Source organism: Gordionus sp. m RMFG-2023, chromosome 1 (assembly GCF_954871325.1).
Source record: "Gordionus sp. m RMFG-2023 chromosome 1, tfGorSpeb1-WG-v2, whole genome shotgun sequence".
Classification (NCBI taxonomy): Eukaryota; Metazoa; Nematomorpha; class Gordioida; order Chordodea; family Parachordodidae; genus Gordionus; species Gordionus sp. m RMFG-2023.
In genome coordinates this window covers 81,814,521-81,832,058 of record NC_088775.1, presented here as the reverse complement: position 1 = coordinate 81,832,058, position 17,538 = coordinate 81,814,521, and the positions used below count along the sequence as shown (strand labels likewise).

Genomic DNA, 17,538 nt, shown 5'->3' with positions numbered 1-17,538 from the left:
TTGGAAAACATTTTTGGTCAAATCAGATCTTTAAATTTCGGAAAACGCACTCAGCACAGTATTTTGTTATTTTTTCAACTTAAATTATTTATTTGGCATGTTTTAAATGATTTTGCCTGAAATGTATTCACGGAAAATTCCCTCATTCACCCATTAGGTGGTTTTCATAATAATATCTTAAGTTAATAAAAAGAAATGTAATCTAACCAAAGTTTTTCAAAGAGGGAAATCTAAAAATGTCCAATAAATTTATGATTTAAAAAAATCCCCTCCCCCTCCCCCTTTATGAAAATCGTGGATACCACAGTGATGGGATGTACCTTATAAATTTCAGACAATTTTTATGAGATATACTACACAGATTGTCTGAATATGCACATTGTCGATAACATAATATATTCTATGTATTTTAAAAAAAACACCAAAGGAACATGACTAAGCCATGCGTCGTTCCTAGATTTTAATGCGGCTAAAATATTTTCTAAACTTTAATGAAATGTCCCTAAATTATAAATAATAAGAAAACTTATTTACCTTGATTTCATACTTTTAAGATTAAACAATTGAAACAGTAAAGTCTTACGTTATATAATTTATTTTATAATATAGTTGGGATAATCGCAATCAAATATTATTGGGTGCTTTCGATCTCACTAAGAACACCAATTACGAAAGGCGTTACACAGCCGAAAATATAATTTTGCACCAAAATTTTGATCTAGAAGAGTTGTTTAATGATATAGGTAGTAAATAATAGAGTATAATCTTTAATATTTTCAAAAAATTTATTATAAAAAGTAATAAGTTTCTTTTGAAATTAATTTAAATAAACAGATTTTAAAATTATATTTTAAAACATAATCATTAAATAATTCTTTTGTAGCACTTATCGAATTGGATAAAGTGTTCATTCCAAATAGGGAAGGACGGATCAATTTTGCTTGTTTACCAACTTTCAATGAATCTTGCAATGAATACCATGGTTATGAGGGCTACATTGCCGGTTGGGGAAAATATCGGAATAATAATTGTAAGATAACTTTAAATCATATAAAAAAATTTTTCCATAATTTATAGTTTTATCCTCTACCTCCAATACATTGAGAAAGGCTACTGTACCTATTGTCAACAACACTGAATGTAGAAAGATGTACAATAACGAGAACTTTCAAACATCTTATATATGCGCCGGTTATTTACGAGGCAAAAAGGATAGTTGCGCTGTAATACTAAGTTTTTCTTAAATTTAAATTAACTATGAACTGCCTTGAAATAGTCTTAATAACAAGCCAAAAAATGAGACAAGAAGCTTTCAATTTTTTTAATCAATATTGACACAGTTAGCATTAAGAATTATTGTAGCTTTATTTTTTAAAAAAAGGTATTTTAATATGGCTCTTAAATTATTATTTTAAAAATTAATTTAGAAAAATTAATAATAATTAATTATACTATTTTATTTTATATAACGGTCTCTTTTTAGCTTATAACTTGTAAGAAAAAAAGGATGTTTTAAATTATATAAATAAAAATCCTGTAATAATTATATTATATAAAAATATTTAACAATATCACACCATAAAATTAATGGTAAAGGGAAAAAATTCCCTGAGGAAAAACCCTAAATTTAATTTGTTTGAGAAGGAGGGAGGAGGGGTGATTATTTTCGAGAATTAAAAAAAAATTTACTGGAGAGAATTATTTTTCGTGTATTTTTTTTAGAAGAATGTTAGATTTTTTTAAATACTATGTAAAGTAAAGGTTGTCTTGCTTGAACATGTAAGGGACAGAATATTTAGGCTCAAATTATCGAAATCGCTCTTTACCTCATTATAATGATTACAAAAAAAAATTGGTCCAGCAAAAAAAAATAGATTCCTAGAAATTAACATCTAGATTTTAAAGAGATCAAATTAGGTAAGATTTAATTGGTAATTATCTAAAGTTATATATATATATATATATTTTTATAAAAGGATATGTAATTTATATTAAAACAAGGGTGATTCTGGAGGTCCACTGGTAGTTAAAGTTAAAAACAACAACAATGAATCGATTTTCAAGCAGATTGGCGTGGCATCTTGGGGTTATGAGTGTGGCGAGCCCTTAAGGCCTGGGGTTTATACATGTCTTACATCTTATCTTAGCTGGATAAATTCTAAAATTAATCCTAAGATAGCTAAATACAAACGAGATTACAAGCAACAAAACTCGATAATATAAATTCTTTGTTTTGTTTATTTTATATAATATATGAATGAAAAACCCACTCATTATAACAAAAATCAATTTATAATAGAGCTATCGACGTTATTTAAAAAAGTAATCCCAAATTGAATTCATAGTGTCGCGATTGCGATGGGGATTTAACAGTTAATCGTTTTTTAAAATCTGTTAATAAGATGAATTTTCATTTATAAATATTAATTTTATCTTTAATTAAATTCATAATAATAATCTAGGAAATAATGATTTTAATAAAGAAAAAATGATCTTATAAACAGATTATACAAAACTGTCAGCTGTTAAATCGCGATCGCAAACGGGCCACTGTGAATTCAAGGTTACTTTGCAAAAACAGTAACGTCCGTTACCTACAAATTTTTTTTTATCTAAACTTATTTTAATGTATCAAACTGTTATATGTGAAAAGATTGAATAAACTGTTTTCCTTTATTTTTATTAATCGATCCAAGATCCAAATAAATAAATAATCAGTATATATAATAATACTAATATATTATGTTATAAATATTCTGATAATTTATTTTATATAACGATTATATAGGTAATTGTTTTTCAAAGTTTTTAAGATCATTTATCACTCAACACTGTTTTTGGCTACTGAACACGCGTTTAATAGGTGCGGAGGATGGGAAAGATATATTATATTTCATAAACAGGGTTTTAGTTTTCAGAAATTGATAAGGCATTTTTTCTTTTTCTAAAAATGCGCCTCTTTTTTTGGAAGAATTTTTGATAGCTCGTCATCCGGTATCTCTTTATTACAAAAAAAAGGATTTGTTCTTATCTTGGGAAAGAATCTTGCCAAGATTTGTATTTTTTTATCAATATATTTTCTCAAAAAAAAAGAAACCGAACCAAATATAGTTTCTACTTATTTGGCCCTTAAGGTTATGATAAGATAATTTATATAATAGCATCCTCACTAGAACTAATCTCTTCTAATATAATTGAAGACTTACAATAGATCAATAAAAATAGTTGAAATAGGAATATAATGGCTGAAAGAGGAATCAAATGAAGATATCTATTTGTATTTTTTTATATTTATTTAAATGTTAAAATATAGTTTATTATCAATATAAGGTATAATAATTTAAATTTTCATTATAATAAATTTTAATATATTTAAAAATGTTTGAAAAATATATAATAATACTATTAAAAAAAAGAACGGAGATGGTGTGACGCAGGGAAACAAAAATGAAAAAGGGACGTAAGCGTTGTATATGATAGCTCTTTGGCTAGAAGGCTACCATTGAAACTGATATAATTAGCTTTGTGAATCGCTATGGATAATCGTTGACGAAGAAAAAAACCCTCTCGTGGTTCTTCTGAGAGTTTGCTGATTTGTGATCTTAAGTTTTTGAAAAATGCTAAGGCGAGTTTTCCGAAGGTGCCAAGAGTGGTTGATATGATTGGGATGAAGCATTGATCGTTTATTATTTCTGTGTATTTAGAAATTTTAAGTTGTTCCATCTGGTCAAGGATGTTGATGGCGTGGTTGGATGGGGCCAAGGGGTCAATACAGGAATAGTCCCATACCAAAAGTTGGCCTCTCCTCCATGGGATTTGAGAGATCCCATCAGGACGTTTACCGTCAGATCTAAAAAGACCCTGTGGTTCTAACGTGGAAGGAATTTGGGCGGATTTCAGAGCATGTTGGATGATTGTATTACATTGCTTGTGTCTGATGAATCGTCCATTGCAGGAGCGACAATGTAAACTATGTCTACCCTTCGAGTCAACTGGCGAGTTGCACCCTGAGCAGATGTGGGGGTGAGTGATGGAACAATTTAGACAAATGCCGATGGCATGGGTACATTCATTGTTGGATAGTTGAAGCTGAAGATTGGTAGATGGGATGGCCTCAAGAAACTCATGTCCCGTACCATTGAGCAAGGAAGAGAATAGGGTGCGGTCGGTAGATTGCATGCTAGATAAGAGAGTTTCAACGCAGCGAGCAACCACTGGTGCATCCCAGTCTTTCTGTTTATGGGCTGTGGGGGGATGAGAATCAGCATTGATCCTTGTTTTCCAAATATCCATAGCCACGATTAAGGAAAGGTCTTCTTTAGAATTATGGGGGGTGGTTATTGGCTTTGTCAAGAGACTACTCGATATGAAAGTAGTTGTTGCTAAGTCAAGTGGAGATCTGATGCCGAGACCACCAAATTTGGTTGGAAGAGTTGCTTGGGCCCAAGCGGTTTCGTTGAATCTGATATTTACTATTTTTTCGGTTAAGTCCTTTATTCCTTTTTCGTAAGTTTGGAGAGGAATAGGATATTTAAAAATTGGTGTCGACCGAAGTGCGTAAAGAATCCTTGGTATAAAAAAGAAATTTTTTAGCAAAAAAAAGGACTTGTGTGATGGAAGAAGTGTAAAAATGTCCTCCAGTTTAAGGAGTATGTCGAGTGTGGAATGAAGAAAGGTGCTTTATTGCCTCGTGTCCTCCTACAGGCGATCCTAGATGTGTTAATTCAACGCTTGATGTGAATTTGAAATCGTGAGTGTTGGGAGCATTAGAATTTAAAAGTGAGAATTCAGATTTGTTCTGGTTAAGCGAAAGTCCAATGGCTGTGCCCATTTCTTTAATTATGGTGACTGCTTTGGCAATTTCACTACTGGGACCACTCAAGATTCCATCATCAATATACCAAGCGTGGAGCGATAGAGTACATGAAGAGTTTATTGATTTTATCATGTCATTGATTTCAAGACTAAAGAGAAGGGATCCGAGAGGGTCACCTTGTTGGATACCCTCGACAGAAAGTATCTTTTCTTTGTTGAATTGTAAGATTGTTGGTGATTGGTAGCAAGAGAAAAGAAATTTGGTATAAGCGGGGAAATGGAAGCAAGTTGAATGTAGGAACGTGTTGCGCGAAAGAGTGTTGTAGGCGTTAGAGAAGTCAATTTTTACTAGGGATTCGTTTTTTGGGTTATTTTCAAGGTGAATTCTTGTTAAGTGCACAGCAGCTTCACACCCACCAGGTATCCCTACACCAAGTTGATAGGGGCTTAGAATGTGTGCGGCATCGTGTTTGATTCTAGATGCGATTAATTTAGCGACCAATCTACGGTAAGTTGAACCAATGGCGATGGGCCGAATGTCCTTGTTTGGTTTTTGGAGTGCGATGAGTCTGGCACCGAATAGTAAGGGGGTAATAAAGCTGGGTACGTCTCCATTTAGGATTTTGTTGACTAAGTCTGTGATTTTAGTGAGAATTGAAACCTGTGTACAGATCACAGGAGAGGTAATGTCCTGTAAAAAAATTGGTCTAATCCCATCTAGACCATGAGCCGAATCCCGATGAAAAGATAGGATTGCTTTCCTTACTTCTTCCTGTGTGAAATCTGCTGCACAATGGGAGAAGGGTTGGGGCAATATTGGCATAAATGTTGTTGTGGGATGCTTTGATCGAAGCTTAATTAAGGTTTCTAAATTGGATTCCGCCAGAGTGTCATTGGTTGAAATGAGTTTGAGGGCCCCATTGATATTAAGACTGTCAATTTTCTTCGAAATCAATGAGGCTTTTTGTTGAAGTGGGGTTATTTTTTTTTTGTTTATGGGATGTCTGAAGATTTGGGACTCATGAAGATGAGTGTTGATGTTTAAACAGGCATCTTTTATTTGTTGAGTTAATGATTTTTGGAGTGATATGTCGGGTATTTTGAAAGTATTGTACCCAAAGTTTAAAAATTTTAACCATTCTTCTTCTTTGTTAAAATTTTGCAAAAGAGAAGATATGCAGTTGCTGAGAGATTTAGCTACTTGTATTCTCGCTCCTTTGGGTATTTTCGTTATGATACTTGGTTTTGTGGAATTAAGAAAAATATCTGAGAATGAGGCACCGATTACTTGGTTTAAGGGAGAATCTATGAGAGGGGGGGGAAGCGAGTAAGTGATCTGAGAAAGAGGCGTGTGTTTTGAATGCGGACACCTGTTAGAGATTGGTCCATGAACAAAAAATTCTCCAAATGTATTGGTTTCATGCAGGATGGGCAGATTCTGCGTTCGTGGGGAATGGCCATAGGTATAAAAAATAAAAAAAATGCTGCCAATAATAAAGCAAAAGCACCTGTGAGAGGTCTGTTGATTGATGTGCAAAAATAGCGAAGGAATGATGAATATGTATGTCAGAAAAATCGAGCAACGAGCGAGAAAGATGCTCAATATGAGAGGTTTCAAATAAAAAAAGGATTAATTATTAAAAATTTTTAAAATTTTCTAGAATTTATTAAAAAATTAACTTTAACATAAAGAAAACAGAAAAATGATTAATATAGTTATAATAAATTAAATTAAATATAAAGTAGTGAATAACTTAAAAAGTAGGCATTATTTTAGTATATTATTCCTAATAGTGACACCGTTACCTTTTAAATAACAACGTTTACGACCGCAAAGAACAACTTGCCATTTTCAAACAATAAATATTATATAGAATTAGTATTGATCACTTTTTAAAAAAAATACTTTTATCCCTAAAATAGGTGATGTAATCCATAAGGGGTTGTGTCCAAAGATTTACTAGCACTCCCATAAATGTTTAATTTTTTAAAATAATTATAAGCCAGCAAACTTAATATAATAACTTAATCTAAATCAGGTTTAATCATTTATTTGAAAGAAAAATATAATCTTTGTATTATTTTTTTAGGAAACATTTCTTCATTATAATTTAAAATACTCTTAATATTTTCTTAATCAGCGGGTGGAAAGATTATTTTATTTCGCAGGAATGATAAATAACAAACAGACGTCTAAATATTTGAAATTATATAAAAATTAATTACTTTTACTGACTACTAAGTTATTAAATCCCCTTGAATTGTAATTATCGATAATAAAATATTTTAAATAAGGATGTTTCATATCTTTTTTTAAGCGTACAATATTTAAAATGATAGTTTATTGGTATGGGATAAAGTTAATTATAATATACTTATTAGATATTATATCTTATTTAATATTTTCTATAATTCTTAGAAATTTTTTAAAATTTTTAGAAAAAATCACTTTATTTTAATTCAAAGATTTTTATGCAGACCTCAAAAAAATGTAAGTCTGAAAAATATAAAATTTAGGCATTTAACATAGTAAACTCATAGAAAATTCTTCACTAGTAATGGCCAGCCTTCCCCACGCCCTTCCGTATATTCTTAATTAAGGTTTATTTAAATCCAATAAAGCTTGATATATAAATTACAAATAGTTGAATATTTTATTTGGCATAGTATATATGGCATTAAACAAATATCATTAAAGCGTTATTTTAAAAAGCTAGTTTATGATGAAAATTATCATTAAATATAATTTTAAAAAATATATAAATAATTTAAAAACATTTCCTATGAACTATAGAAGGCCCAACTTCATCATACTCTTCTTTATTTATCCACATAGATTGAAAGGTTGATAGAGATGCTAAGATTGATCCTCCAATCCAAACCAAAAATTTCCTTTCAGGAGGAGCTAAAACCGATATTGTCATAGTTGGGGGTGCTAACGCTCTTATTTCCTTTTCTAGTCTTTCCTTCAGTCCAGGATACATAGTAGATCCCCCGGAAAATACAATATTATTGTATAGATCCTTACGAATATCCATATCACATCTCATTATAGAGTTGTAGGTGGTTTCATGAATAGCACCAGATTCCATTCCAATGAAGAATGGCTTAAAAAATGTCTCAGGGCATCTAAAGCGCTCGTTGCCTATTGTCAAGATTCTGCCATCAGGTAATTCATAACTCTTTTCAATTTCTGAGGAAGTTTCGGCTAATTTCATTTCCTCTTCAAAATCTAATGCAACATAGCAGAGTTTTTCTTTAATATCTCTAACTATTTCTCTTTCAGCAGTCGTGGTAAATGAGTAGCCTCTTTCTGTCAAAATCTTTTGCAAATATTCCGTTAAGTCTCTACCTGCCAAATCAATTCTCATGATAGCATGAGGCAAGGCATACCCTTCATAGATTGGAACCGTGTGTGAGACACCATCTCCTGAGTCAAAAGTTAGACCTGTAGTTCTTCCTGATGCATATAAAGCTAACACGGCTTGTATACCGACATAAAGAGCGGGAACATTAAAGGTTTCAAACATAATCTGTGTCATCTTTTCTCTGTTAGACTTAGGATTCAAAGGAGCTTCAGTCAACAAAACGGGATGCTCTTCAGGAGCTACTCTCAATTCGTTATAAAATGTGTGATGCCAAATTTTCTCCATATCATCCCAATTAGTTACAATACCGTGTTCTATAGGGTATCTTAAAGTTAGTATACCTCTTTTAGCCTCGGCTTCATCAGCTACATAGCAATCCTTTTGTCCCATACCCATCATAACACCTTTGTGTTTAGGTCTACCTACAATTGAGGGAAATACTGCACGCGGAGCATCATCACCTGCAAAACCAGCCTTGCATATCCCAGACCCATTATCAACTACTAATGGTTGAACTTCTGCCATTTGTTAAGAGGATATCGAATAATATTTGCGTGTTTTTAAATATACAAGAAACTAGAACGCTGTATTGTTAAAAATACTTATTAATTTTAAGATAAAAAAAAATATGCTCAAGAAAAATTTATTTATTACATCATTAATCATTGTCATGAATAAAATGATTGCATAAAATTTTAATCAAATTACATAAATATTATAATATTTTTTAAACTACGTAATTCAATAAAATCGTTTGATTAACTGCCAGATTAATAATAAAACAACGAAATGAATTGTATCCATCCCAACTGCCTAAGTTGATTTTATTCTAAATATGAATTTTTAATTAATCTGGGAAATGTCCACAATTAAAATAACTAATCACTAATAATGCCCAAATTAGTAATATTCATGATAACAATTTCTTTTGTGGAAAATATTAGAGTATAATGAAGGGATTTATTTATCAACAAGATTTCCCAAATTATCGTATAAATTCCACATTCTTGTTATAAATGATTATTGTTTTCTTTGTGTCATAACTTTTGTTATAAATATATAATTTCTTAATTATGGCTATTTAATTTTGTAAAAGCGGATTTTTTTCTTATCCTTAGGCACTCCAAATAGTTAAATTATCCCGTATTTTATATGTCATAGTTCTATTTCCCTGTTTGATGTCTTGTCAAAATATAAATTTACAATTGTAATCCATGCGTTTATCTTTCAGTTTTTCCTATAATATTTTTTAAATATCAAGTAATTTTTATTTGTCACAAACAACTAATGTTCTTTGAAAACAGTTTTTTAAAAAAACTTTTAGACCATATACGATAATAATTTGTAGCATCAATTTTTTTTCAATAAAAAATATTTAAATTTGTAGATAGTGATGCAAAATCGCTCCATATAACCCGATTTTTAAAATCGACGAACTCAATATTTTACCCAGAAATGTATTGCCTAAGCTTCGAAATTAGATATCCAAACCTTTGTGCCATTTATGAACAAAATCTTCAGGCTTGCTTAATATTTATCAGGATAAAATACTAAGCTAGCCATTTTTAAAAATTGGCTCAATTGGAGCGATTTCGCATCATTGTTGTGACTTCATTTAATCGTTAATAAAAGAACAAAAAAATAATTAGTATTAACGATTAAATGGTGACTAATTTATATTATGCAGAAGATTCAGGAGATAATTAACAGGTATAGTCTGAAATTTAAAAAAAAGTCTGGAAACGTGCCTAATAAATTTTTTTGAATAAAAATTTATTGTTTAGGTTTCACATGCTCGAAGACATAAATATATATTTTTTAATATGTATAGATGAAGAATGGGCATAATAGCCACAGTTAAAAATGTGCTATAAGCTATAAAAATCTATATGCAACCTTAGAAAAAAATGTAGCTTAGTTATAGGTATAAGCAAGGCCGGATCGGTCATTTAAGTAAGTACAAATTGTAGGTAGAATGCCGTTAAATTTTTAAATTTGAGTTATCTACCATAATTTTAGCTTTCACTTTTTTTATAAAAAAATTCACGCATAAATCGAGATGATATACATTCCAAAACAAATCAGAAGCTTTCCATTCTTTATTGTTTTCAAGGAACAACTAAATATTAATAAAGTGTGATAGTGTGATAAGAAGAGAAGGTTGAGGAATGTTGCATATTCTAGATGAAGCCTTAAATGCCTGAAATAGAAATATATATTAGATTGTCAAGCTTTGGTAGTTCAATCGATACTTTGTTTCCTAATAGAAAATTTGCATTCTAGCTAGAGTTGGAACACTGATTCCTAATTGCTTCCAGTTTACAAATTTCACTTTGTTACAAGGGTCCTATGTTCATGTTTTAATTCCAAACTTTTTAAAGCAATTAAATTTTTAAAAAATAACAATAAATAAACCTATCAAAATGAATCACATGAACATTTTAAACATATTTATATATGTTAGCGAGATGTTTTTTCCGGAAATGTTTTTTTAAATTTTAAATTATTTTTGAGTGTTAATTTTTTAATTTTTTAAATTTAAGAATTTAATTTTACCGAAAATGTATTCCATCATGTATCTAACATAAACTCTAAAAATTTCAGACAATTTTGACGAGAACTCTTAACTTAATATAATTTATACTAGTTTTTCCATAGATTTTTTATATAAATTATAAATGACTAAAAGGTTAACTGCAAAATTGCCTACAATTTATAAGATAGATATTCTTAACATGTTGAAATATATTTCCGGAAAAATCAGATTTTTAAATTTTAAGAAACATGCTCAAAAATGGATTTGAAGTTGAAAAAATGACACATTGTCCATATATAAAAATTACTTTCCATTTTGTAAGTTTCCTAAAAATTTTTAAATGAGTTTTAATATAGTTATTATGAATTTAAGAGAGGGTCCCAGGTTCGGTTTCAGTTCCTACATTCTTCCGGGTTCCGGGATTTCCAGTAACTGGTTTCGGTTCCAAACTTTAGTTCTGGCTCTGACTCCTAAATATCAATTTCGATCAACATTTTTATTTAATATTTCTTTAAATGAAAGAAAGAAATAATTCTTTTTGTTAAATTAAATTAACAATATACTTTTATTTAATAAAACTGAAAAAAAATTTGGATAATACCGATTTTATTAAAATTTAAAATTAATGATAGTTAAAGTTTTAACAAGATCAAGGTTGCACCTAGAAATAATGGCGCTGAGCTCTATCATATGATTACACATATGGTCACAGCGTCTACATGAGCGGGAGGGGTAGGAACAGTTAGCATCCTATTTTTTTGAGGGGGGGGGGGTAGGAGGTAGGCTGTTTTAATGGGGGTAGGATAAATTTTTTGGGGGGTTATCTATTAAATTTTGAGATGAAATAGGACAAAATTTATTGCTGTAAAAATTAATACTTTTATTATAGAATTATTATAATACAATTCATCGACCAAATCTATATATTGCAAACAATCATACACATTGTTTTCCAAATAAAACTTTCTGCTATCTTTTTAAATGTTTAAAAGGTTTAGATATTTGCTCATAATGCCATAAGAATTAATTCATTGTAAATAATGGAGGTTTTAATTGAATTTATTATCTAAAAAATAAATTCTTTATATTCACAAATTATCGATAGTTGGTAGTAGAGATATATTAATTTAAGTTATCCTTTATAAATTCTCTGAAAAGAGTATCAATAAATTTAAAAGGCGAAAATAATAATAAGGAGACACCGCCGCCAAAGACGGAGGGAATTTTGTAGAGGGGTAGGCAAATGTTTTTGAAGGGGGGTTTGCATCCGGTGGAAATCCTGTCATGTAGACGCTGTATGGTCAGCAACACATATAAACTATAGTCCTGAGCATACCGATATGAGTTCTATCCTTCCGAATGGGTCGGTCGGACTTGTAAAATATTTAATTGGACTTGATGAAATTTGGACCTTGATTTTAATCTCTTTTGAATCGGATTAAACTCGGACCTCGATAAAATTGTAAATTATTTTGTTTTCCTAATTCTTTTAAAAATATTATTTTTAGGAATAGCAGTAAATTTTTTTACCTAAAATCTTCAAAAAAAATAATTTATATTATGCAGAAGATTCGGTAAATAATTAATGTGTATAGAAATTTAAAAAAAAAGTCTGGAAAGGTGTCTAATAAATCTTTTTGAATAAAAATGTCTTGTTGAGTAAATTTTACTACCGATATCTATACAAATTACCAGTGGCGTCACTAGAGGATGGCGCACAGGGGCTCTAGCCCCATAAAAAATTTGTATAGCCCTCTGAAGCAAAATTTTTTTTTTAATGGCTCCTTAATATCCCCTTGACTTGAACTAAAAATAAATTTTTTTGATTGCCTTCTGAAGATTTTTTTATAATTCTATTAAGTAATATATTGATTTAATTTTATTATTTAAAAATTAATAACACTATCTAAATTTTTATTAAATGAATACTATTTTAATTATTAGATTAGATTAATATATATAAATTATATTTTTACTATGTCAGCTTGCAATCAAATTCTGTGTTATAGAATATCAATATCACTCACTTAATATTAATTTAGCATTAACAGTTGAAGCTTAATTGACTTTTATTATTTAAATTATTATATAATCATTTATTATTTGAAAATTAACAAATTTAATATTATTAGCCGAGTTCAAAATCCCTAATTAACTATATTATTCATTTTAAATTTAATTACGATGCCTCTTCCTAAAAATATTTTCAAGGTCCCCAAACAAGTATAAGAGATTTCTTTAACTTTGTAGATTTATAGTTTATAATCTTCTATTATATATTATTGGTTATAAAATATTAGGTAAAATGCGACTTTTACAGACGTATATGACATTTATATAATATATTACAGTTAATATTTAATAGATTTTACTAATAAATGCTTTTGATAATAAATATATGAAACAATTTGCATTCAATTCTTTAACGCCATCTATTTATATAAAATATTATTAAAAATTAAACATATTATTATTCATCCCATAATGGATGTAATAAATTAGATATATTTTCTTCTCCTTTTTTACGTGTTTTTAGGAAAGCTATTTTTTCCTTCTTTGAAAAACAGTTTCGAGTTAAATTTTTAATGCGATTATATTTTTGATAATATTACAAACTACTTACGATATAATAAACCAACTAGAGGTGGAGCGACAATAATATATTTAATTGATTTCATGATATCACTCTGGTTCTTATTTTATAGTTAAAAAATGTTTCATTTCTAATATGGCATCCTTGCCGTGTAAATAACTCAAGGCTTCAATATATTTACATAATTTATTCTAAAGATTTTTTAGTGTTTTTGTTTTATCAACTTATCTAACCTAATAAATTTTGATATGGTTAACATTGTGAGTGTCATAACTATGATTAACAAGCATCTATTATTTGTGTGGCTGTGTAATTTAAGATTATTACTACAGCTGCTGAGAGCATATGATTGCATATTTTAGATAAGCAATAATGGTCAAATGTGTAGTAGTTAATATATCAATAAAAATGGAAGATAATCTTTTAGATATTTAATATCTTACCATAATTTTTTCGATTACTTATCTAGCTTCCATCATGTCATCTAATAGGAAGCTCTAACTACCATATAGTTTTGTGATTTTGATTGGTCGTTTATATTCTTTTCTTCAAGAATTGATTTGGTTAGGCTTATAAATTTTTCTTTATTAGTCCATTCTATAAAATATTGTCTAAAATGATATCATGAATGACCTTTTGACAATGTAAGTTGCTAAGAATTATATTATATTATGTGGTTTTTAAAAACCATTATCAATTTTTTTATATCAGCAATCGAAATATTTTATACTTAAATAGATTTTGTATTAAAATATTACTTTTAGAAATCTTGTATTGTTTTAATTATTTATATGCTAGCTTATTTTGTATAAATAATATAATAAATGACAAAATATAAAATTCAGAATAATTGTTCAAAGTTAGTAAATTATAAGTATTATATTTACAAAACCCACCGAAAACCCGCAAATTTGGGAGTGTAGGGGTTTCGCCCCATGAAGTTTTTTTTAGTTGTACCACCTAAGATTGTAAAGGCCTGCGACTCCCCTGCAAATTACTGAATGAATTTATATTTATGAACTTTAAATTTGACGAATTCTTTACTCTTAAATTCACTTTATTATTTACCATGATCTAATTCATAAGATGAGTGCTCCTTTCATACTTGGAAGCAAAGTTGCCATGTCTCCCCCCATCAGCGGGAGACTCCAGAAATTTTTTAGTTTACACGCAGACATCTCTCTCCCGCAAAACTACCACAATTGGAAATCTCCAGCAAAAATCTACAGCAATTTTTTAATTTCTCCCACAATTTTTTTTTAATATATAAATAATAATTTTGAGAGACATTAATTGATTATTTTTATATTTTTAAAATAAATTTTAAATATTTATACGAAAAACATGTCTAGTTTGTAAATTTCTTTCTATCCTATTTTATTTTTATCCAATAATAAATCAACATCATTTCATACATATAAGTCAGTACAGGGGAGTATATCAACATTGATTGCAATACAAAAATATTCTCAAAAATAATAAATAATACAGATGCAACTACATTTGCGGAAATCGTATACATCTATCATGTAGTTCAACATTCACAGGGCTATATCATCACAATGTGGGTCGAATCTTTTTCTCATGATATTTAACGACTCCAATATAAGTGCAAACCTTACTTGTGGCAGAACAAAAATGAGCACAAGTGTTTTAGTACCTGAATCCTAGAGGTCAATTCTAGATGATTTGAAAGGTGGGCATCCATATGCAATTCTAACAGATGCATCTAATAAGAGAAATATTAAAATATTTCCCTCAATCCTTCGCTATTTCAACAAAAATAAGAACATTTCAATAAAACTGTTAAAATTTTTTTCACGGGTAGTGAAAAATCCAACGATGTAGCTAGCCACATAATGGTAAATATAGCTGATTCAGGGTTATCAATGATTTGCATGCCAGCTTTCTGCGCTGATAATGCCTGTAAATTTTTGCCAAAACCAAAGTTACCGAATTGAGGCAGCACAATAATGAATTAATACCAATTGGCTGTATATGCCATATACTACATAATTTTTGCAAGAAGGCAATGAATGTACTATCTGTGAATGTCGAAATAATTGTTAAATTTTTTAACGAATTTAGTTCATCAAATAAAAGAGTAATGAATTAAAAGAGCTGGTGAAGTGGTCTGACTTGGAATGGTGTGAATTGTTGCGATATGTACCTATCAGGTGGTTATCATTAATACCTGCCAATGTATAATTAAAATTTTACGAACCCTTAAAAAAATATTTCTTAAATAAAAATTTTAAAAGCTCTCCTAAAATTTTGAAAAATTTTTTCGAGTATGAAATGGCAGAAGCATATTTGGGATTAGTTTCACATGTAGGAAATCTACTTTATGCAGTTAATATTCAGTTGCAATCAGAATATTCTTTATTAATAAAAATTCACAAATCATGCTACAGCTCTGTTCATCTCTACAGTTAAAGATTGATAATAAATTTTATGCCGCTATTGATAAAAATATTCCATTAAAATGTTCAAATAATACTCTAATTAATACATTTTTAAATGAAATAGATATTTTTATTAAGACAATTTTAGAATATTTACAATCAAAATTTGATTTTAATAACTCTATTTACAAATGTATAAATATTGTGACCTTGGAACAGAAACCGTCAATTGATGGTTTTTGTAATTTAATAAATATATTAAAAATACCGAAAGACATTGATGTCTTGTTTGATGAGATTGTAATTCTCTCTATTTTTTATGATTCGCCAGAATACTTAAAGGATGATCTAAAAGCAGAGGAGAAATGGGTAAAATTTTTTCTTAATAACGATAAATCCCCATGCTTGGAAAAAATATGCGAGTATGCCTTCTCCTTACCTCATTCTAATGCCTCACCTGAGCGCATTTTTACCCTGATGAGGACTGCTTGGAAAAAGGAGAAAAATCGGATTGATTAAACAACATTAAAGGCCGAGCTAATGGTCAAACAAATATATAATATGCCATGCCAGGAATTTTATAAATATCTCAATAACGACGGTAAACCTTTAGTTCTATTATTTAAATCTTAAATAAAATATAATTAAGATTTAGCAATGGCACTATAAAATTAATTGTCAATTTTTAACTGTAAAGATGAACACATCTGCAGCATAATTTTGTGAATCTTTGTTAAGATTCTTCTGATTGCAACTACACATTAACAGCATGTAGCAGATTTCCTATATATGAATCATTTCTAAATATACTCTGCCATTCATTATTGAAAAAATTTTCAAAATGTTAGGATAACTTTTATAATCTATATTTAAGAAATATTTTTTATAGGTTTATAAAATTTTAAAATTCTATCGATGGCGGGTATTAGGAACATATCGCAACCAAAATTGTTGACTCAATTCTGTAAATACATTCAGTTTTTACAAAATTCAGTGAGGCATTATCAGATCAGAAAGCTGACATGCAATTTATTAATAATCTCGAATCTGCTATATTTACCATTATGGTTAGCTATGTCTTTGGATTTTTCACTATTTGAGGGAAAAAATTTTAATAGTGTTATTGAAACGACCTTAATTTTCTGAAATAGCGGAGGATCAAGGGAAATATTTTAATATTTCCCTTATTATATGCATCTGTTAGAATTGCATATGTATGCCCAACTTTCAAATCGTCAAGAATTGACCTCCTAGATATAGATCCTAAAACATTCATGATAGCCTTGCTCATTTTTGTTCTATAAGTATAGTTTTCATTTATAATAGAGTCGTTAAATGGAAAAAATATTCTACCAACATTGTGATGATAAGTATCTCTGTGAATGTTGTACTACAAGATAAGTGATTACAATTGCCGCAACTATAGTTGCATCTGTATTATTTCTTATTTTTGAGTACCTTATTATGTATTAGCGCCTATCCCTATAATGTTATACACACACACGGTAGATTTCCAATTGCGGTCGTTTTGCGGGAAATTCGCATAAAATATATTTTTAATTGTAAAATTAAAATCGTTTTTTTTAATAAAATTTAACTTGTTTACATTCTTTTATATTTAAAAAAGATCGTTGGTTTTTTTTTATAAATTATTATATTTTAATAAATCAAGATGTTATTTTATTTTGAAAAATAGTTACCGACTTTGTATTTATATAAACTAATTATTAAAAATAATAGGCGGATAATTAAATCAATTCAAAATCCAGGCCGGCCCGCAAAATATTATTTTTTAGCAATTTTTATATTTCTACCGCATTT

General features: G+C 29.1%; 2 protein-coding genes across 2 annotated transcripts; one reads left to right on the top strand and one right to left on the bottom strand.

Moving 5' to 3' along the window:
• Positions 1-372: 372 nt before the first annotated feature.
• LOC135930814 (trypsin-1-like) lies at positions 373-2,223 on the top strand. Its single transcript, XM_065467603.1, has 5 exons — positions 373-404; positions 610-743; positions 884-1,030; positions 1,078-1,223; positions 2,002-2,223. Exons 1-5 carry the CDS (start codon positions 373-375, stop codon positions 2,221-2,223), a joined length of 681 nt encoding a protein of 226 aa, XP_065323675.1.
• A 5,279-nt stretch (positions 2,224-7,502) lies between these two features.
• Positions 7,503-8,750, bottom strand: LOC135922602 (uncharacterized). The gene has a single exon (XM_065457009.1). The coding sequence runs from the start codon at positions 8,706-8,708 to the stop codon at positions 7,584-7,586; it is 1,125 nt and encodes a 374-aa protein (XP_065313081.1). The 5' UTR covers positions 8,709-8,750; the 3' UTR covers positions 7,503-7,583.
• Positions 8,751-17,538: the final 8,788 nt, after the last annotated feature.